General features: G+C 37.0%; 1 protein-coding gene and 1 non-coding gene across 2 annotated transcripts in view; both read left to right on the top strand.

The window, feature by feature from the left end:
- Positions 1–22,428, top strand: part of LOC123547227 (M-phase inducer phosphatase 1-like) — a 53,760-nt gene that overhangs the window by 12,652 nt on the left and 18,680 nt on the right. The window contains exon 3 of the mRNA XM_045334155.2: positions 8,592–8,646. Coding sequence (XP_045190090.2) covers positions 8,592–8,646 — 55 coding nt within the window. The remainder of the gene's footprint in view (positions 1–8,591; positions 8,647–22,428) is intronic.
- Trnat-ugu (transfer RNA threonine (anticodon UGU)) lies at positions 12,446–12,518 on the top strand. The gene has a single exon. It is a non-coding gene; the product is annotated as a tRNA-Thr (tRNA).

The raw sequence follows: 22,428 nt of genomic DNA, 5'->3' as shown, positions 1-22,428 counted from the left end.
CCAGCCCATTACCTAGTATTTTCGAAAATGTGTTATTTTGTTATGTCTGGCCTGTTGGTGAACCATCTGTTAGCTGTGAAAAGTGACCAGGTATGGTTGTTTGACCAGTCACAGTGAGGACAATGTCCTGTAATTATACCACCAGCTGTTGCTGGTAGCTTGCTAGACAGGCATATGCTGTATCTTTAATATTTCACTTAATATTTATGGTAACTCATTACTTTTGATTCTATCAAATTTTATAATTTATGTTTGTCTCCTCTATGTGCATTTTAACCATCACGTACAAAACTAATGTATTGAAATTACATTTCTGTTCAAGGTTGAGTTTGTAAGACTCTGTTACATTACTGTAACATTAAGCAAATATATATCAGACATGGTTTATACCAAAGTTAATAAAGCAATGGATGGAGAAATTTTTGTTTTTATACGCCCAAAGGGACGTATTATGTTATGATGCTGGTGTCCGTCTGTCCGTCCGTCCGTCTGTCCGTTAGCAATTTCGTGTCCGCTCTGTAACTCTTGAACCCCTTGAAGGATTTCAAGGAAACTTTACACAAATGTTCACCACACCGAGACGATGTGCAGACCGCATGTTTTGGATGTCTCACTTCAAGGTCAAGGTCACACTTAGGAGTCAAAGGTCATATCAGTTTGTTTCGTGTCCGCTCTGTAACTCTTGAACCCCTTGAAGGATTTCAAAGAAACTTGACACAAATGTTCACCACACCAAGACGACGTGCAGAGTGCATGTTCCGGATGACTTGCTTCAAGGTCAAGGTCACACTTAGGGGTCAAAAGTCATATCAGTTTGTTTCGTGTCCGCTCTGTAACTCTTGAACTGCTGGAAGGATTTCAAAGAAACTTGGCAGAAATGTTCACCACATTGTAACAATGTGCAGAGCGCATGTTCCGGGTGACTCGTTTCAAGGTCAAGGTCACACTTAAGGGTCAAAGGTCATATATGACTTTGCTTTGTGTATATTGCTCTGCATTGCAGTGGTCTTGTTTTTATTTGGCAGATCTCTTTTTTGTACTTACAATAATTTTTTTTTTTGAATTACTTCCCTTTTATGTTACTATAAATAGCTTATTTTGAAACTTTTTTATTATTGCCCGTAGGGAAAAACCGAGACCACTTTTCTGTGGTACAACATGGATGGTACCTCCAATTTTAAGGTGTATTTTTACATACCTATACCTGATAAGGATTTTCTTGTAGACTTTGATTTTTTTTTTTTTTTTGTGGACTTAGATTTGTTTTTTGAAGTTTTCCTTTTGTTGTTCCAGTCCTTTGGGGCTACAACAGTCAAGTTCTTAAAATTTTGCTCCAATCCTATGATGTAAGCCTTCGGGCGTATATTGCCCCGCATGGCGGCGCTCTTGTTACCTATTGATGTAAGAACACCTCATCTTGAAGAAACATAGATTTTGGCCTAGTTTGGGTCTGAAAGAGGTGTGAATTTAGGTAGCCATTGTATGTTAGCCTCTTTTCACCTTATATTTACACAAAACTTTTATATGTTGTTCTGGTGATTCATTATCCACCTTTTGCTTACAAATTGCATCATAAAAATGGTGCTTCTGTGTAATCTCAAATAGTTATATTGACTTCTTCATTATATAATGTAAACAATACAGAAACACTAGCAGGTGCAAAGTAAAAGTATTTTGATACGTTATGTTTATTGACTATATAGTAACAATGGTTTTAAATGGAGATTGTCAAAGTATCATTTACATATCGTTACTTGTATAATATTTGAGCAGAAAGTGTCCTTTGATGTATTACAGTTCTGATCACCCATTGTCTGTCTGCACTGTGTCAGTGAAGGTGTTGAATTGAACATCGGTCCTGTCATTGTACTTACAGTCTGTCAGTCCTTGCCCAGACCTTCATTTGTCAGATTTGATAGTAAATATTAAAGTAATTCTTTCCCAGGACAACTGTATATATATCCATGCTTATCTTTACATCGTTCAAGAATCAGTCATGGAATTAATTTTCTTATCAAAACTGTCCATCCAGAGCTGAACATTTATAATTGAAATTAAGAAATAACTTATACTTCATAAATAATAATAAGCATGTATTACAAAGGTGTATAACAATGGGCAGAACTTGTTGGTGTGAAAATTGTGGTAGCAATTTACACCTTCCATACAAACAAGTTACCTTCTATAGTGTGTAGAGGTGTGAGCAAATTCAAATAATAACAATTACTTACTATTAAATATCAATTAGGAAGTAATTATTACTTTTAATTGATTCATTACAGGGCTTTGCTAATCACCTTTCATCTACAGAACTTGAAAAGAACCCAGTAAAAGTTTGCTAAAACTGTGATAATTACCTTATTTGTTACATTGCTTCTTATATTTATAGCCATTTTCTTTGTAAATTGGTTTCATTGTTGGTTTAGTTTTCATTTTGCTGCAACTTTTGTCTTGTGTTGGTATATAAATTTATTTATAATTTCTGCTATATGATGGAAGTACGTGGATATAACTTGTTTCTTCTAGATGAAATTGTTGGAGGTGGTAAGTTGGTGTTAACATCTTTTCTCTCAAATATTGTTATATATATACATATATGTGAATACTCCAAAAATCTAAAGTTTTAAGGTAGTAGACCAGTAGCGACATCGACAAATTTATTCTCCACATGAGAGTGATGGAAATGAGCATGTTGAGCTATATTTACTTCAATTGCCCAACGAGCATAGTATTGCGTAGTCAGACAGAAATCGCTGAGTGTCATTACAGGTCCACTGCCTTAATGGTTTGTGTGACCAACTTGGTGATTGTGTCTGTAGACTTTCAGAAAAGGTAAGTGTATGTCTACAAAGTACCATGGTCTGACCAGCTGTGGGGGAGGACATGCAGTGGTATGCTGTAAAGAATAAGTGAGGGACTGAATCTGTAAAAAAAAGTGTAAGGACCAAAAGTACAGGTACTGGAGGTTTTTATTTTCAGTAAAGTGCTTTTTATACCCTATAAACAGATTTTAGGAGGGAGTTTATTGGAGTGGCCATGTTGGTGTGTCAGTACATGTGTGCTTGCACCAGTCCTGTTATAACTTGAAAGAAGGAGTGGATTGATTTTATTTCTGGTTCACAGCTTTATAATCATAAGATACAGGTCAAATATGAGTTTTGTTACGATCCACTACTTTTTGCCAGAGTTACGGCCCATCCTTTACTTAAAATTCAGCAACATGTTGATTTTGGTGTAATAACTTTTGAAAGGAAAGATTTGATTTATTTTTGGTACACAGGTTATTATAAGGCACCGATCAAGTTTGATTTCAGTTACAATCGGCAAATTTTTGGCATCTTTAAAATTTTTGACTTAAAATTTTGTGTTCATTCAGAAACTCTTTAATGGATCAATGGATTGAGTTCATCGCAAGTACACAAGTATATCATCATAAAATACAGGCCATTTATTTACTTGATATTGTGAAAATCTAAATGGCATATTATCTTGGCCAAGTTTGATAACTGACAAGATAGTGTTTGTCTGGAGTTATGGCCCTTGAATTAGTCAAAATTTTTGTCAAAGTGATTTTAAGTAAACATCAGTAAATGTTTTAAGAAAAGTTGTCACATGATGATGTGTGCTATATGTTCTGCACTGAAATCATTTCACACTGAAATTGCAAGTTATACAATTCTAAAAGACCTGTTTAAAATAAAAACACAAGACTCGCATACCAAGGTTCATTTCCGGACTGTATCATGTCAGATAAATTAAAAGGTAAAATACTAAGTTAAGTCTTGAAAATAGAAAATATCAGAAAAAGTATGTAAAAATCTTGTGATTTAGGAGAACAGGTAACAGAATGTAGTTTTTCTAGAAATATAATTTGATAACTCCCATAAACTTTAATTCAGTTGACAGAAACAAAAATTTTGTCTATCCGACTGTCTGCCCGTCCATCCAAAATAGAAAATGTTCACAATTCAAAAAGTATTTTAGCATAATCATCAAACTTCACGCGATTATTAATTAGCATATGAGCTTTGTTCACAGTGTTACCCCCCTTTGATCCAGTAAATGCAGAGTTTTTTCCCTTGATTTGGTAAATTGGTTATTGCCCTATGTTTTCCCACATAAAGTAATCCATTGATTGATCTTATGAAATTTAACAGAAATATAGATTACTCTAGGGGAGTGGTGCTTGCACATCTTTTGTCAGGATCTCTTCATTAACTGCAGAGTTGTTGCCCTTTGATTGGTTTAAGATTCATAAATTCACACATTAACAAAGTAACCCATCTACAGATCTTGATAAAAATCAATTCAAATAAGACAGATCACTGTAAGGCAGTTGTGCATATGCAACATTTGTCCAGATATCTTAACTAATTTAAAAGAGTTATTTAAGAAATAATATATCTCATCGGTGATTTGTCGCTGAATAAATCACTGTTTGGAGTTCAGATGGGAAGGAATTATGTCACGAGGGCACAGCCCGAGTGATATAATACTACGCATCTGAACAACAAACAATGATTTATTCAAGAGCAAATCACTAAAGAGATATATTATTTGGATTCTAACACGTTCATTAAATACTTGCCCATTTTCAATCGGTTTCTTTTCCAGCGAGCTGCTACGCTGTTTCAGGCTATGACGTAATAATTGTGACGTCAGAACAGTGAATTGTTGTTTAATAATTCACTGTTTCCAGCCTTCTTTGTTTAATAGGAAAATGAATCGGATCGTGTTAGAATTCCATATTTTCTATTACCTTAAGCAAGTTTATATCATGCTTACTTAAGTTGGTGACACACAATGATAATATTGTACATAGTTTGTACAGTTTTGGTCTTGTCCGTGCAAAGTTTGTGACGTGCCTAGCTCGATAAGTATTTGATATAAATTGATGAAACCTTGCACGAGTCTTTATCATGATATGAACTTGCACACCTCCTATTTTTCGTCTGGCTTTGCCCCCTATTTTCAGAGTTATGGCCCCTGAAATAGTCAAAAATGCACATTTTTACCTTGTGACATGCCTAGCTCAAAAAGTATTTGATATAGATTCATGAAACCTTGCAACAGTCTTAATCATGATATGAACTTGCGCACCTCCTATTTTTCTTCTGGCTCTGCCCCCTATTTTCAGAGTTATGGCCCCTGAAATAATCAAAAATGCACATTTTTACCTTGTGACATGCCTAGCTCAAAAAGTATTTGATATAAATTGATGAAACCTTGCATGTGTCTTAATCATGATATGAACTTGCGCACCTCCTATTTTTCATTTGGCTCCGCCCCCTATTTTCAGAGTTATGGCCCCTGAAATAGTCAAAAATGCACATTTTCACCTTGTGACATGCCTTGCTCAAAAAGTATTTGATATAGATTCATGAAACCTTGCAACAGTCTTAATCATGATACGAACTTGCGCACCTCCTATTTTTCATTTGAGTCCGCCCCCTATTTTCAGAGTTATGGCCCCTGAAATAGTCAAAAATGCACATTTTCACCTTGTGACATGTCTAGCTCAAAAAGATTTTGATATAGATTCATGAAACCTTGCATGAGTCTTAATCATGATATGAACTTGCGCACCTCCTATTTTTTATTTGGCTCTGCCCCCAATTTTTAGAGTTATGGCCCCTGAAATAGTCAAAAATGTACATTTTCACCTTGTGACGCACCTAGCTCAAAAAGTATTTAATATAAATGGTTGAAAACTAAGTTACTTGCATAAGTCGTTATCATGATATAAACTTGCACACCTCTAAATTTTTGGCTGGCTCTACCCCCTATTTTTAAAGTTATGGCCCCTGAAATAGTAAAAAAATGCACTTTTTCACCTAATTAAATGCCTAGCTCAAAAAGTATTAGATGTTAATTCAGGAAACCTTGCTGGAGTCTTTAACGTGATGTGACCTTGCACACACGGCATTCTTCTTGAGAATCTTATTGTCTATTACAGAGTTATGGCCCTTGAAATAGCCAAAATAGTGGACTTTTTGTTTGTGATGCTCATAGCTCAAAAAGTATAGGGCTTAGAATAATGAATCCTTTTCATAAATGTTTATCGAGGCTATACCCCATTAAGACTGCAAACATTTGAATTATTGCCCCTTATTTGTGACAAATGTACCAGTGGGGGCACACCCTGTGTCCTACAGACACATTCTAGTTTTTACCATATTCTCTGGTTTGGGTTTAACATGAGACCATTTTAAAAATCTCAGCATCATATTTGTCACTGTGACATCACTTTAATGTAAACATCGAATTGTAAGTTGTAAGTACCTTCCTAAATTTTATACAACTTTAAAGAACTTTTTATATGAAAATATGATGAGTAATAAGCAGTTCATTACTTGTTCTCTGAATAAAACAGTTTTCAAAAATGGATGTCAGTAGGCACAATTGTAGGTTTGCAGAAAAATGTAAACAAATTAAATCGGGAATTTGTTAAATTCTGCACTAAACAAAATATTTAAAGAGTACCCTTTAACTTCAACTTTGCACCTTCCACCTTTAATAAATGTAAAATAATCAATAGTGCTGGTTAGAAGTGACAGGAGCAACATTGACAAAATCTGTTTACAATCCAACTAAATGTGCTTAATATGTTTTCACTTAACCGAAAAGGAGCTTACAGTAAAATGGTCAGTAAATGCTGACCGTTAACGAAAAGGAACTTACAGTAAAATGGTCAATAAATGCTGACCGTTAACGGTTGGCTTTGATAAATGGGAACGTCAGTATGAAACAGCAATTATAACAAGTGAAAAATTGTAAAAAAAAAAAAAAAAAAAAAATGACTTTCTGCAAACATTGCATCAGAGCCAAGAACCTGTAATAAAACTTGTTTGTCTATGCACTTTTTCTGACTGCATTACCATGCTGCTAAAAGGAGAAGCTTTGACACAGCTTTTTCGTGAAATGTATGCACAAAACCCTCTAAAAAACTCTAGCACATTTGCATTTTGTTAAAAACTGGGACATTTTTGTTACAGCGCAAAATGTTTCCCTCGGTCTGTATACCACTGTATGTCTCTTCTGGCTCAATGTTACTCAGATCAAAAATGCAAATGCATTGTAGTGCCATTACTTCTTTGCATTTTCCCTAGCAGTAAAAACGTGATATTCATACAAATGCATTTTAATAGACAAAAACTAAACATTAAATGTTATGCCTCGAATGTCTATATATAGGACACTGCAGAAAAAGAGCACAATATATATTGCAAGACAATTGAAAATGGTTCTCATCCCAGTCACAAAAATGAAAAACTGTCTTTAGTTTTGACTAAAAAATATTCAAATTTTGCAGTTTACAAAATTATGCTGATAGGAATGGTCTGTCCGTCCTTCCGTAACATTTTGTGTCTGCTCTGTATCTCCTAAACCCCTTGAAGGATTTTCATGAAACTTGGGTCAAATGATCACCTCATCAAGACGATGTGCAGAACCCATGAGTCAGCCATGTCGGTTCAAGGTCAAGGTCACAGCTCAAGGTCAAAGGTTTGAGCCTTCCATTTTGTGTCCGCTTTGTATCTCTTAAACCCCTTGAAGGATAATCATGAAACTTGAATCAAATGATCACCTCATCAAGACAATGTGCAGAACCGATGAGTCAGCCATGTTGGTTCAAGGTCAAGGTCACAACTCGAGGTCAAAGGTTTGAGCCTACCATTTCGTGTCCACTCTGTATCTCTTAAATCTCTTGAAGGATAATTATGAAACTTGGATTAAATGATCACCTCATCAAGACGATGTGCAGAACTCATGAGTCAGCCATGTCGGCTTAAGGTCAAAGGTTTGAGCCTTCCATTTTGTGTCTGCTCTGTATCTCCTAAACCCCTTGAAGGATTTTCATCAAACTTGGGTCAAATGATCACCTCATCAAGATGATATGTGAATTGACGAGTCAGCCATGCCGGCTCAAGGTCAAGGTCACAACTTAGAGTCAAAGGTTTGAGCCTTCCATTTTGTGCCCATTCTGTATCTCCTAAACCCCTTGAAGGATTTACATTAAACTTGGGTCAAATGATCACCTCATCAAGAACTCATGAGTCAGCCATGTCAAATCAAGGTCAAAGGTTTGAGCTCTGTATCTCCTAAACCCCTTTTAGGATTTTCATGAAACTTGGGTCAAACGATCACCTCATCTAGACGATGTGCAGAATTCATGGGTCAGCCATGTCAGTTCAAGGTCAAGGTCACAGCTCAAGGTCAAAGATTTACCCTTTCACTATCCATACCAGTGGCAGGGGATTTAGCTGTCTTTCAGACTGCCTTGTTCAACTTAGAAATTTATTTCATTTTAGTTAAGTTTTTATTCTGTCAGATAAAAGTATTATGTCAAATGTTTGCAATATCATATTTTGTGTGGGGCACTAAAAAATTTAATAATGAAAGAAAAACATTGATTCTTTTTGGCAAGGTATCATAAAATCCAAAATATAGCATTTTAACTATTTACATTGGCATGGAAATTAAAAAGGTAAACACTGTATGAATATTTCATATTTTATTGCTTGTGGAAATAAGACATTCTATGGCACTAACAGCATAACCTGTTCATATTTGTTTCATTTTCCCTATTTCAGGATGTTTTGTTGATTCACCTTCACCAATAGACTCTCCAACACTTGACTTCATGTGGTAAGCTTGCTGTTTTAGACTTAAAATTTCCCAACATGCTATATACTAATATTTAGAAAATTTCAGTGTTCCAAAAATGTTGATACAAAGAATCGCATGAATTAATAAGTACAGAGATCTTAACATAGAGTGAAGTCTCATTTAATCTCATAACAGTAGGCAAGAGGTTATCACAGTGGCGCTAATGGTTGCCATCAGGTATAATCTGTTTCGGTTTTCACAAATAAAGAATTGACTTATTTCAATTCTTTGTATTTTTAGCTCGACTATTCAAAGAATAGTCTAGCTATTCTACTCACCCTGGTGTCGGTGTCACACCTTGGTTAAAGTTTTGCATGCAAGTACATATGGCTATCATTTAAAGGCATATAGCTTTGAAACATAATTTTCTAGGTCAATAACAATCTCACTTGGTCAATTCCCATAATTCTGACATGTATTTGCCAAATTATGCCCCCCTTTGAATTTAGAAAATCCTGGTTAAAAGTTTTGCATGCAAGTTACTGTCTCCAAATCAAATATTTATCACCTAGAGTAATGAAAGGATGTAGGAATATTATTTAGCATGTGAATTTGGGCACCTGATGTGGTTTTTTTTATCAAACACATATTTAGGGACCACTTGGGTCAGGGTAAACTAATAATATTAGAATGGTTTCCACACAATAACTTTAATCTGCAGAGTTTAAAAGTTCCTTTTCAGCTCAGTGATCTATAGCATTTGGCTGAAGCACTATGGAACAGATGGATTGTGGTTCATAGCTTACTTTTTATGCCACTGAATATTAAAATCGCACTGTCTGTTCGTCCGTCCGTGTAAATTCTTGTCTGGGCTGTAACTCTGCCATCCATGAAGGGATTTTGAAATACCTTGGCAAAAATATTCACTATAATGAGACGACATGTCATGCTCAAGAACCAGACCCCTAACTCCAAGGTCTAGGTCACACTTAAAGGTCAAAGGTTAACAGGGTCCGGTCCATAACTCTGCCATTTGTGGAAGTTTAAATTTCTTGAAATAATATAATTAAGTTAATTTTTGTAGGAAATGGCATTTTCAAGGGCAGATAACTCTTTTTCAATACTGGTGACCTATGACTTTCATTGCATATCTTTATGTCTAAGATGATTGCCCTTCAGTATCCAAAGTTTGAAGAAATTCTATTATTGGGAAAAATTTCGTCCATCTCATATACAGAGACTGCTAGCGTAAGCCTTTAAATCGTTAGGATTTTCATAAAATTATCATTAGATACCTCATCAAGACAATCATGGTCACTAGGTCCAAGATTAAGGTCATTTGAACGTCATGATAACAACATTTTACTTTCCTTGTAAAAAGGTATTAATCGCCTTTAGTGATAGCTTGAATTCAGCATGTGAATTTATGCACCTGGCGTTATGTTTAGGATTTCAATAAACCAGAGTTATGATCCTTCACTTTGTCAAAAACAGGCTTAAAGTGGCTTAAAATTTGTGTTGCATTTATCTAAGAAAGTACTTGACCTGGACCTATTGAAAAATTATTCAGAATGTGAAGTCACTTTGGGCTTTATTTTAGATTTAGATTTATGGCCTTTGTCTTGGTAAAAAAAAATAAATGTATAAATGGCTGAAAAGTTTGTGTTATACATAACTCAGTAAGTATTTGACCTAGAGTCATGAAATATTAAGAGGACTGTTAGCATGTTAAATTGTGCACCTAGAGTTTTGTTCAGAATTACACTCAGCCAGACCTGAGTTATTGCCCTTGATATTGTAAAAATCCGTATGAAAGGCCTAATAATGTATGTCATATATCACAAAAGGTATTTCATCTGGAGTCATGGGACTATAGGAAAGTTGTTCAGCATGTGAAGTTGCGCTCCTGCAGTTTTATTAGCTTGACTATTGAAAAAATAGTCCGAGCTATTGTATTTGGTTAAAGTTTTGCGTGCCATCATTTAAAGGCATATATAGCATTGTAAACAACTTTTTTTTCCAGAATTTTTGTAATAAAACAATAATCACTGTATGGGAAATGATGTAACTAAGAAAATGAATGATCACAGTAGAGCTATCCTTATGACTCATCACTGCCTCGGCGTCTGCTTTGGCGTCACACCTTGGTTAAGTTTTTCATACCAGTCCACATTTTGACAAAGTCTTTTGAAATAAAGCTTTGAAACTTCCAACACTGTCTTGTGTACCATCACTATGTCCAGTTTTAGGCAAGAGTACATAACTCCATCAAGGATTTTGGCTGAATTATGGCCCCTTTTAACTTACAAATCTTGGCTAAGTTTTTCGCACCAGTTTACATTTTGTGTAAAGTGTTTGACATATAGTTTTGAAACTTTTATCACTTGCTTATTATAACAGTGTCTATCTGTAGGCAACAGTACATAACTCTGTCAACTATTTTGGCTTAATTATGGCCCTTTTTGGACTTGGATATTGGTACAAATTTTGTACAAGTCCATGTTTTGTCAAAACAATATCATCATGATATCCATCTGTAGGCAAGAGTATATACTTCTGTCAACTATTTTGGCTGAATTATGGCCCTTTTTATACACCGGTCTCTGAAAGAGCAGTGCGTATTATGTGAACATCTGTGGTGGGTGGGCGGCTGTGGCGTCCAAAAGCATGTCTGTCTTCAAGTCAAACAGTTTTCATCCGATCATTACCAAACTTGCAGACAATGTTTGTGGGCATAATATCTCGGCCAAGTTTGATTAACCACCCAAATCGCCCCAGGCAGTCTTGGATTATGGCCCTTGAATTACTCGAAAAACTGCGAATTTAACCTTGTCACAATCTGACTAAAGTACATCTCCAGTTACGCTACGCTTAGGATCTGAAGACGTGCTATTGATAGCCTTGTTCTGACTACCCTTCTGCTAGCCAGTCAGAGCCTTCATGTCAACATTTTGTAAGTGAAAGTAGAAGTTTAAAAAGTATATTTTTTTTAGCCTGGGTTTTTATGCCCCCGAAGGGAGGCATATAGTTTTTGAACCGTCTGCCTGTCTGTCGCAATTTTCGTGTCCGGTCCATATCTTTGTCATTGATGGATGGATTTTCAAATAACTTGGCATGAATGTGTACCACAGTAAGACGACGTGTCGCGCGCAAGACCCAGGTCCGTAGCTCAAAGGTCAAGGTCACACTTAGACGTTAAAGGATAGTGCATTGATGGGCGTGTCTGGTCCATATCTTTGTCATCCATGGATGGATTTTCAAAAAACTTGGCATGAATGTGTACCACAGTAAGACAACATGTCGCGCGCAAGACCCAGGTCCGTAGCTCAAAGATCAAGGTCACACTTAGACGTTAAAGGATAGTGCATTGATGGGCGTGTCCGGTCCATATCTTTGTCATCGATGGATGGATTTTCAAATAACTTGGCATGAATGTGTACCACAGTAAGACGACGTGTCGCGCGCAAGACCCAGGTCCGTAGCTCAAAGGTCAAGGTCACACTTAGACGTAAAAGGTCATTTGTCATGATAGTGCATTGATGGGCGTGTCCTGTCCATATCGTCATTCATGCATGGATTTTAAAATAACTGCGCATGAATGTGTGGCACAGTAAGACGACGTGTCGTGCGCAAGACCCAGCTCCTGAGGTCAAAGGTCCTTAACTCTAACATAGGCCATAACTATTCATTCAAAGTGCCATTGGGGGCATGTGTCATCCTATGGAGACAGCTCTTGTCCATATTACAATTCTTATGATGACCGCATCGCAACTACACCCTTGTGTTTTGAGAGAAATCATATGTCACGGTACGAACTTGGTCATGTAAGGTTTCAGACAGCCGGTTAGCTCAGTCGGTAGAGCACTCGCCCTGTAAGCGAGAGGTCCCGGGTTCGAGCCCTGGACTGACTGCACATTTTTCTCACCCTTTGACATTCAACGCTATTTTGATGGTTCAGCCAAATGCTTGTTGAAACGAGTCGTCTGATTGGTTCAAATAATAATAGATTTGCGAAAATAAAAATAGCAATTTCGAAAATCCAAATATACAGAAGATGAATGTGAATGGGTCATCCGCAGATCTTTGTTTAGAAGATCAAGTACTTTAGTCAGATTGGCCTTGTCCGCTCTCTAAGTCAAACAGTTTTCATCAGATCTTCACCAAACTTGTTGATAATGTTTGTGGGCATAATAACTCGGCCAAGTTTGATAACCGTCCGAATCACCCCCAGGCACTTGGATTTTGGCCCTTTAATTACTCAAAATACTGCGAATTTAGCCTTGTCCGCTCTCTAAGTCTTAACAGTTTTCATCCAATCTTCACCAAACTTGATGACAGTGTTTGTGGGCATAATATCTCGATAACCAGCCAAAAACGCCACTCTAGGATTATGGCCGTTGAATTACTTAAAATTTGCGAAATTAGCCTTGTCCATTCAAACAGTTTTGATCCGATTGTCAATTTCATCCCACATGGAACCTCACAAATACCTTGATTTCTTCTTACCATTTTTATGCCCCGCAAGGTGGGCATATATAAATTGCACTGTCCGTCCGTCTGTGTAAATTCTTGTCCGGGCTGTAACTCTGCCATTTATAAAGGGATTTTGAAATAACTTGGCATTAATGTTCACCATAATGAGACAACGTGTCATGCGCAAGATCCAGACCCCTAGCTCCAAGGTCAAGGTCACACTTAGAGGTTAAAGGTTAACAAGGTCTGTTTTGTGTCCAGTCCATAACTCTGCCATTCATGAAGGGATTTTGAAATAACTTGGCATAATGAGACAATGTGTCATGCGCAAACCCAGATGCCTAGCTCCAAGGTCAAGGTCACACTTAGAAGTCAAAGGTTAACAGGGTCTGTTTCGTGTCCGGTCCATAACTCTGCCATTGATGAAGGGATTTTGAAATAACCACAATGAGACGACATGTCCTGCGCAAGATTCAGGCCCCTAGCTCTAAGGTCAAGGTCAAACTTTGAGGTTAAAGGTTAACATGGTCTGTTTCTTGTCCAGTCCATAACTCTGCCATTGATGGAGGGATTTTAAAATTACTCAGCATAAATGTTCCCTATATTGAGATGACGTGTCATGTGCAAGACACAGACCCCTAGCTTCAAGGTCAAGGTCACACAAGTCAAAGGTGTTTCTTGTCTGGTCAATAACTGCCATTTATCAAGGAATTTGAAAATAATTTGACACAAATGTTAACCATATTTGAGAAGGTGTATGACTGTTTCAGGGGCCATCACTTATGACCTGGGTCTCTTAGGTCAAGGTCACAAAATGATGTGTGTTTGTTGTTGTTTTTTTGGTGGGGGGGGGGGGGGTTGCGTAGACAACTCTAGCATTCTTGGGCATGCTTTGTGGGCATTTGTCACCAATAGTGACGGCTCTTGTTTTGGGTTAACAAGACATACAACATCAACATTATTACCTTTATGATAGGTAACTGAATATTTAGACGGGGTGTTTTGTGACAGTCTGGCACTCTTCTTGGACTTTGAAATCAGTTAAGTTTTTCATACCAGTCCATTTTTTGCCTAACCTGTTTGTCTTATGGCTTTGAAACTTTGACCACTTGTTTACCATCATAGTCTAACTATGTAGGCAAGACTACATAACTAGGACAAGGATTTTAGCTCAGTTGTGGCTCTTTTTTCTGACTTAGTTTCGTATACCATTCCATATTTTATCTGAACTGTTTGATATATGGCTTTGAAACTTTGAACACTTGCTTACCATCATGGTCACACATTGCCATATAGTGCAAGACTTATCCAAACCCACAAAATGCAGGTACATTGTTTTTCTTATCTATTCTTTTTCTTTTGTCTGAAAACCTCTGGTAATATTTTGACCCCATATTTCCAGTTGTGATAATGCAGCTTTACCCAACAGGTTAAATAGTTTTTGACAGAATTTTGCCAATATTTGTTTCCCAAAGTAACTCAAACCAACTAAGGCCGGAACTTGACATTAACCTCTAGGCATGCCAATACAGCAAGTTTTAGTACTGCTTTTTTTCCCCAGCAAAGTTGTCTCCCTTTCTGTTTGTACTTTTAAAACAGTATGTATTTTGTGATCCCCTGCTGCAGGCAAAAGGACTGCACCCACTTAAGTTGTGCAGTTCTTTATAATCCAATGTTTACGAAACTTGATGACAATATCTCGGCCAAGTTCAGTAACCTGCAGGATTGTCCCAGAGGCTCTGGAGGTGTGGGACTTGAGTTATTAATTTTAAAAATTAGTGTCAGCTGTCAAACTGTTCTTACCTAGTATTCATCATTTTTGTGCCCCTACTATGAGTAGTGGGGGCATATAGCAGGGGTGGCAAATTCAATTGTCCGTATTGCCTAGGTTGTCCCAAAGCTTGTACTGACAAATGAAATTTGACCAGAATTTTCTATATAACTACCATACGGACAAGTACAAAATAGCAATTGACAAAAACTGATAAGCAAGTCAAAATCAGACTTTGCCACCCCTACATATAGATTTGGTCTTGTCTGTGCATCCGTTGGGAAAAAATAAATTGTGACGCGCCTAGCGCAAAAAAGGATTTGGTATAAATTGATGAAACCTTGCACAAGTCTTTAATATGATGTGAACTTGCGCACCTCCTATTTTTATTCACCCAAAGGGACCTATTATGTTATGACGATGGTGTCCTACCGTCTGTTCATCCGTCCGTTAGCAATTTCGTGTCCGCTCTTGAACTCCTTGAAGGATTTCAAAGAAACTTTACACAAATGTTCACCTCATTGAGAGGCTTGCACTAGCGCATGTTTTGAATGGCTTGCTTCAAGGTCAAGGTCACACTTAGGGGTCAAAGGTCATATGCCTCGTTTCATATCCGTTCCATAACTCTTGAACTTCTTGAAGGATTTTAAAGAAACTTGGCACCATATCGAGATGACGTGCAGAGCACATGTTTCAGATGGCTTCCTTCATCAAGGTCACACTTAAGGGTCAAAGGTTATATCTTATGGGGTATATAAATCCGCATTGAGGTGCTCTTGTTCGTCTCGCTCTGCCCCCAATTTTCAGAGTTATGGCCTCTTGATGTCAAAAATACCCATTTTTACCTTGTGACCTGCCTTGCTCATATAAATTGATGAAACCTTGCATGATATGAACTTGCGCACCCCCTATTTTTTGTCTGGCTACGCCCCCTATTTCTACAGTTAAGGCCCATTAGATAGTCAAAAATGCACATTTTCACCTTGTGACGTGCCTAGCTCAAAAAGTATTTGATACAAATTGATGAAAACTTGCATGAGTCTTTAGCATGAAATAAACTTGTGCACCGCCTATTTTTTGTCTGGCTCCACCCCGCTATTTCCAAAGTTATGGCCCCTGAAACAGTCAAAAATGTACATTTTCACCTAATGACATGCCTAGTTTTAAAATTAATGTTAATTCATGAAACCTTGCCTGAGTCTTTATCATGATGTGTTCTTGCACACTTGGCATTCTTCTTGAGTTGCGGCCCTTGAAATAGCCAAAATAGCGGATTGTTTGTTTGTGATGTTCATAGCTCAAAAAGTATGGCCTAGAATAATGAATTCTTTATATAAAACGTTGAGGCTATACCCCCTTAAGACTGAAAATATTTGAATTCTTGTCACTTATTTGTGACAAATGTAGCAGTGGGGGCACACCCTGTGGCCTACAGACACATTCTAGCTAGTCACATTATTTATGGGCATGCCGTAAAATGTTTGATAACCAGCTTGATACTTTGAGTCACTCATGTTGTGGCGCAAACTTACGAAAATTGACAATTTCCACTTGATAATAGCTTAATCCAGTGTTCACAAAAAACTTGGTTTTACCCCCCCTCCCTCCGGACAACAAAGTTGTGAGGGGGTATATGGTTTCAGGTTGTCTTTCTGTGTGTAGACACAATCTTGTGCACACCAACTCTCCTCATCCCCTTGACACAATTTAATGAATCTTCACACAAGTGATCAGTACCAACCCTAGTTATGCATGGGGCATGTTAGGTTCTTTCAGAAAAAAAAATTGTAGTTGTGGGACTTTGTTCTTTGTTACTATACTATATACAGTCTGTATATGCAATCTTGTGCGTGCCTAATCTCCTTAACCCATGCACATAATTGAATGAAACTTAACACAAGTGATCAGTATTAACCTTACTTGTGCGTGGTGCATGTTAGGTTCTTTCAGAAAAAAATTCTGCAGAGTTATGGGGCTTTGTTTCTTGTTAATGTGCTATATACATACTGTCTGCATATATGAGATCTTGTGCGCACCAACTCTCCTCTTCCCCTTGACACAACTTAATGAAACTTCACACAAGTGATCAGTACCAACCCTAGTTGTGCATGATGCATGTTAGGTTCTTTCATAAATTCAGGAGAAAAAATTGCACAATTATGGGACTTTGTGTTTTGTTACTATGCTATATATACATAGAGTCTGCATATACAATCATTGTGTGCACCAAATCTCCGGAACCGTTGCACACAATTTAATGAAACTTCACACAAGTGATGAGTACCAACCTTACTTGTGCATGGTGCATGTTAAGTTCTTTCACAAAAATATTCTGCAGAGTTATGGGACTTTGTTTTTGTTACTATACTAAATACATAAGGTCTATATACATACAGTCCACATATTATGCAATCTTGTGTGCGTCAAATTGCAATGTATCGTGTCAGTGCATGTAGTGGTGAATGGGGGGGGCCTTCAACCTTCAGTGATAGCTCTAGTTAGAATATGTATGGGTATATTATCTTGGCCAAGTTTCATAACCATGTTGGTAGTCTGGTAGTCTATGTTGCTCTTGAGTTAAGGTCCTTTGAATTTGTTGAAATTGACAAAACTGATGTCTGGCCATCTCAATAAGTTAAGTATTTCAAAAGTAATTTCCTTTTGCATGCATATATTATGACAGTTAATCACTCTTGTTCACAGTTTTAGCTTAACTAGTTACCTTTGCATCGCCATTGTCATTAGTGTCACACTTTTGTTAAAGTTTTGCATGCAAGTTTCATTTTGGTAACCACTGCATGTGTTGGATGGTAACTTCACACAAGTCTTCCTAGTCATCAAATTACTGAATTACCAAGTTTGATAATTCTTGGTTGAATTTTATATAAATTTTGGCCCTTTCTTGACTTTGGTTATAGTTTTACATGCAACAAACTCTCAAACTGTAAGTAACAACAACATTGATTGAAACATCACACCATGCTGACCAGTCATCAGAAATAAGCAAGTTAGATAACTTGTGGCGGAATTTAGTTTCAAGTTATTGCCCTTTTTGACTTGGCTAAAGTTTTGCATGCAAATTACTACAGAGCTCCAGATAAAATTTGCAAAAGCACATTTTAAGGTTGGACTGGTATGCTTTAAAAAAAATAGGATCTTTATTTAACTTGTTCAGAACGGGTATTAGCGCCTCCATAGCCGAATGGTTAATGCCATTGGCTTTGAATCACTAATCACTTGCCCCTCACTGATGTGGGTTCTAAACCTCACTGGAGAGTAAAACTATATCACCCCCCACCCACCCCGGGGGAGACATATTGTTTTTGCCCTATCCGTCCGTAAAGTTTAGATTTCCCTTATCAATTTTGGGGTCACTCTGAATCTGTTAAAGGTCAAGGTCACAGGGGCCTGAACATGGAAATCCATTTCCGAATAGTAACTTGAAAAACCTTTTGATCTAGAACCTTCGAACTTCATTGGTTGGCAGGGCTTATGGAGTACCTGACCCCTATTAAGTTTGGGGTCACTCTGTGAAAGGTCAAAGTCACAGCAGACAGAACATGGAAATCCATTTCCGGATAGTAACTTAAGAAGCATTTGACCTAGAACCTTCAAACTTCATAGGGTGGCAGGGCTTAAGGAGTAGATGACCCCTACTGATTTTGGGGATCACTCTGTTAAAGGTCAAGGTCACAGGCCTGAACATTGAAACCATTTCCGATCAATAACTTGAGAACCACTTGACCCAGAATGTTGAAACTTCATAGCATGATTGGACATGCAGAGTAGATGACCCCTATTGATTTTTGGGTCAGCTTATTAAAGGTCAAGGTCACAGCAGACAGAACATGGAAACATGGAAATCCATTTCTGGTCAGTAACTTTAGAACCATTTCACCTAGAACCTTCAAACTTCATAGGGTGATAGGACATAGAGAGAAGATGACCCCTATTGTTTTTAGGTCACTTCATCAAAGGTCAAGGTCACAGGGGCCATCCATCCGTCACACTTCATTTTCAACAATAACTGAAGAACCATTTGACCTAAGACTTCAAACTTCAAAGGGGGATAGCGCTTACAGAGAAGATGACCCCTATTATTTTTGTGGTTGCTAGATCAGAGGTCAGGGTCATGGGGGCATGAACATTGAAAACTGTTTCTGATCAATAACTTCAGAACCACTTGATGACCCCTTTTGCTTTTTAGGTCATTTGATCAAAAGTCAAGGTCACAGGGATCAGAACATGGAAAACCATTTCCAAACCACTACACTTAGGGGTCAAAGCTCATATGACTTTGTTTCATGTCCGCTCTGTAAGAAACTTGGCACAAATGTTCACCACATTGAGATGATGTGCAGAGAGCATGTTTCAGATGGCTCGCTTCAAGGTCAAGGTCACACTTAGGGGTCAAAGGTCATACCTTTGGGCATATAATGCTTTGCATTGTAGTGCTCTTGTTAAATCTTGTTTACATTCTATTGGCCACATTTCATACCTTACCTTCATGAAATTTTGTCAGTATGTCTGTCTTAATCTAGATGAAGATTAGAACTTTGTGGCTAGGTCAATGGGTCATTTAGTTGAAAAACTGAGTTATTGTTCTTCCAGATTAAAATGAAGTGTCAGAAATGTCAGAATGTTTGTTATTATCCCCACCAAAGGTGGAGGGATATTGTTTTAGTGCTGTCCATGTTGCTGTTCATGTGTCTGTCCATCTGAAACTGAAAATGCTTGTAATTTAAAAAGCTAGAGTCACCAAACCTCACATAGATATTAAGGACCATATTCCCCTTGAGCCAGTATAAACAGAGTTTATCCCCTTGATTTGGTAGTAAATATGGATTTTTGTCAGATAACTTCATCAGATTTAGAGTTATTTCCCTTTAATCTTTAATTATGTTAAATTCCATTAATTCCCACATGATAAATTAATCCATTGGTGGATCTCTATGAAATTTAAAACAGATATAGATCAATAACGGGCAGTGGTGCATGCACATCTTTCATCAGGATCTCTTCATTAACTTAGAGTTGTTGCCCTTTTCTTGTTCTAAAATTCATAAATTCCCACAAAACAAAGTAACCTATGTATGGATCTTCATGAAACTTAGTAAAAATATAGATCATTATAGGGCAGACTTCCCCCACCCCCCGATTTCTTAAGAAGTAGGAACCAGCAAGCCATTGCAAGGTCATTTTATACATGACTTGTGTTATCTGGAATTAATTGTCTTTTAAAATATTATAAGTCCCCTCATTCTCAAAACAACCTATTTAGTGGGGGATATAAATTCTCTAATTTGCTTGAAATGAAATTGAGGTTAGATTGGATATAGCTTACTCAGGGTAGGAAATAGGTGAGGTGAGCAATATAGTGCCTTCCTGGCCCTCTGGTTATTGTATCGAGCATATCCCTTATCAAATCAAGTGAATCATAAACATGGAATCAATTTCAAAAGCAAAGAGATAAATAAACAGCTTCTTTTGTGACTTAGGCATCAGATATTTTAAATATGCAGCATGGATAATATGAATGAAATATCTTACATTTTGATGGCAATCTTCAATCCAGTCATGGCAAAAAAGTTTCAAGACTTGTCTGACCGAATAACCCATCTGACCGAATGGAAACTCAAACTCGTCTGACTGAAAACATGTTGTAAAGAGTAAACATGCCCGATCAGGCAATTCCAAAATGACTGGAAAAATGTCGGACTGGCAGGTATATAACAGAGAGAAAAAATTAATGTGTTAAAGTGTTAAATATGAACTGATGGTTGTTCATTTCTGGTAGCAATAAATTCTGGTACAGTTTACTACATTTTCAAACTGGAGGGATCCGAAGTCTGGGCGGGGGAACCCGAATTCTATATGAAGAGGGTACTCTGAGATACCAATGAAAAAAGTTAGTGTCAAGGCCTGGATCACCCAAGTTGATAATTAATTTATGGGATTTTACTGGCATCATTCTTCATCCCCAATCTTGTCAACAACTTGATTGGTGTTTGCCAAGTTTTGTCTGATACTTGCAATGCTTCAGAATGAATCAAAAAAAAAATATTGATAGTAGAAATATTGTTTCAGTCATTGTAACACAAATATTACGTAAGGTTAAAGCAATTTGTCAGATATTATCTTATCAGTGTTACATCTCACCCAGGGGCAAGGGCACCCCTCAGGGTCAAACTGTGATAACAAGGAAGGCAGACAACTCATTTCAATTTCTTACCATATTTTTATGCTGTTTTGGCTCACAATCTGTCTTAAATGCACTTTTTATGAAGTGAAATAGATTCTCTGAAACTTAATTCTATGTTCTCTGTCACTAGTAGTATTAGGTCTCTTCTGAGAGTTGACTAAACAAAGTATCAAATAAGGACACAGTAAAAATTTAGTAGATACCTTTTGGTCTTTTAACATTTCAGCATATTACATGTTGAATAGAGACATTTATTCTATATATTTTTTCTTGCTTTTTTGTTGGTTGCCTACTTCCTCAGCACTCTTGCTGCCTATCAAGCTGTAAAGTGATAGTAACTATTCGTCCTCCACCTCTGATTCATGTGGGGAAGTTGGCAGTTACTTGCGGAGAACAGGTTTGTACTGGTAGAGAACCCAAGAACACTGATTAGGTTAACTGCCCGCCATTACATGACTAAAATACTGTTGAAAAACGGCCTTAAACCCAAAACAAACAAAAAATAAGTAATTCTGTTGTCCTTGGAGAACAAACAAGTCTCAAATTCTCATCATTCGAGTAAAATTTGTGAAAAACATGGTCTCCAGTTATGTCTTGAAAAGGGAAGCTACTTTTTCTGTTGACAGATCAGGGAAGCGCTGTACTGTACAAAATTATCTGGATCTCTCCCGCGTAAAATTTAATTAATGTTAGACTTCAGTATTTATTCAGTGAAATTGTATTTATTTAGGATAATTATTTAATTATTTGAATTTTTTACAATGATTGACAGAGGTTGACATTGTTGTGACAGGTGGATATCAGTTGTTCTGATCTGTGAATAACCTTGCATAAGAGACTGACAAAATTGTCTAGGCTTGCTTAAGAGTGATAGGTACCTAGGTGATAGTCAGGGTCACTAGGAACAGACTCTGTGGCACTATTCTTTTCTTCTCAAAACGTTTAATTTGAATTTTCAGTTGTTGACATCACATGATCACTTGAAAGAACCAAAGCTCTTTTTGAACGATAGGGAAGATTTGAAAATCATAAATTTTTTTTTGGTTTATTATAATTTGTTCAGTGATTGTTATAATTTGTCCAGTGGCAGGAGAACATGAAAATCCTGTAGATAGGTTAACAATACCTGTGATTCAACTTATAAGATTGTTCAAGTCTTTAAAATATTGCTGCTCGAAAAGCTTTGTAGTTAAATTACTAAACAAGCTGCTTTGATTTGCTTAATAGATTTTGAGCATTCCATTAAAAACTCTGGCAAAGAAACAAAAATAGAATTGGAATCACCATGGGGTAAAAGAGTCCTGGGGTAGAACAATACCAACCGAATCTTCCTGTGTCAAAAACTAAGATACAGTCATTCAGATCTATTACTGAC

The sequence above is a fragment of the Mercenaria mercenaria genome, chromosome 9 (assembly GCF_021730395.1).
Source record: "Mercenaria mercenaria strain notata chromosome 9, MADL_Memer_1, whole genome shotgun sequence".
In the NCBI taxonomy this organism is placed as follows: Eukaryota; Metazoa; Mollusca; class Bivalvia; order Venerida; family Veneridae; genus Mercenaria; species Mercenaria mercenaria.
The sequence above is the reverse complement of the archived record's forward strand: the minus strand, read 5'-3'. Positions and strand labels throughout refer to the sequence as shown.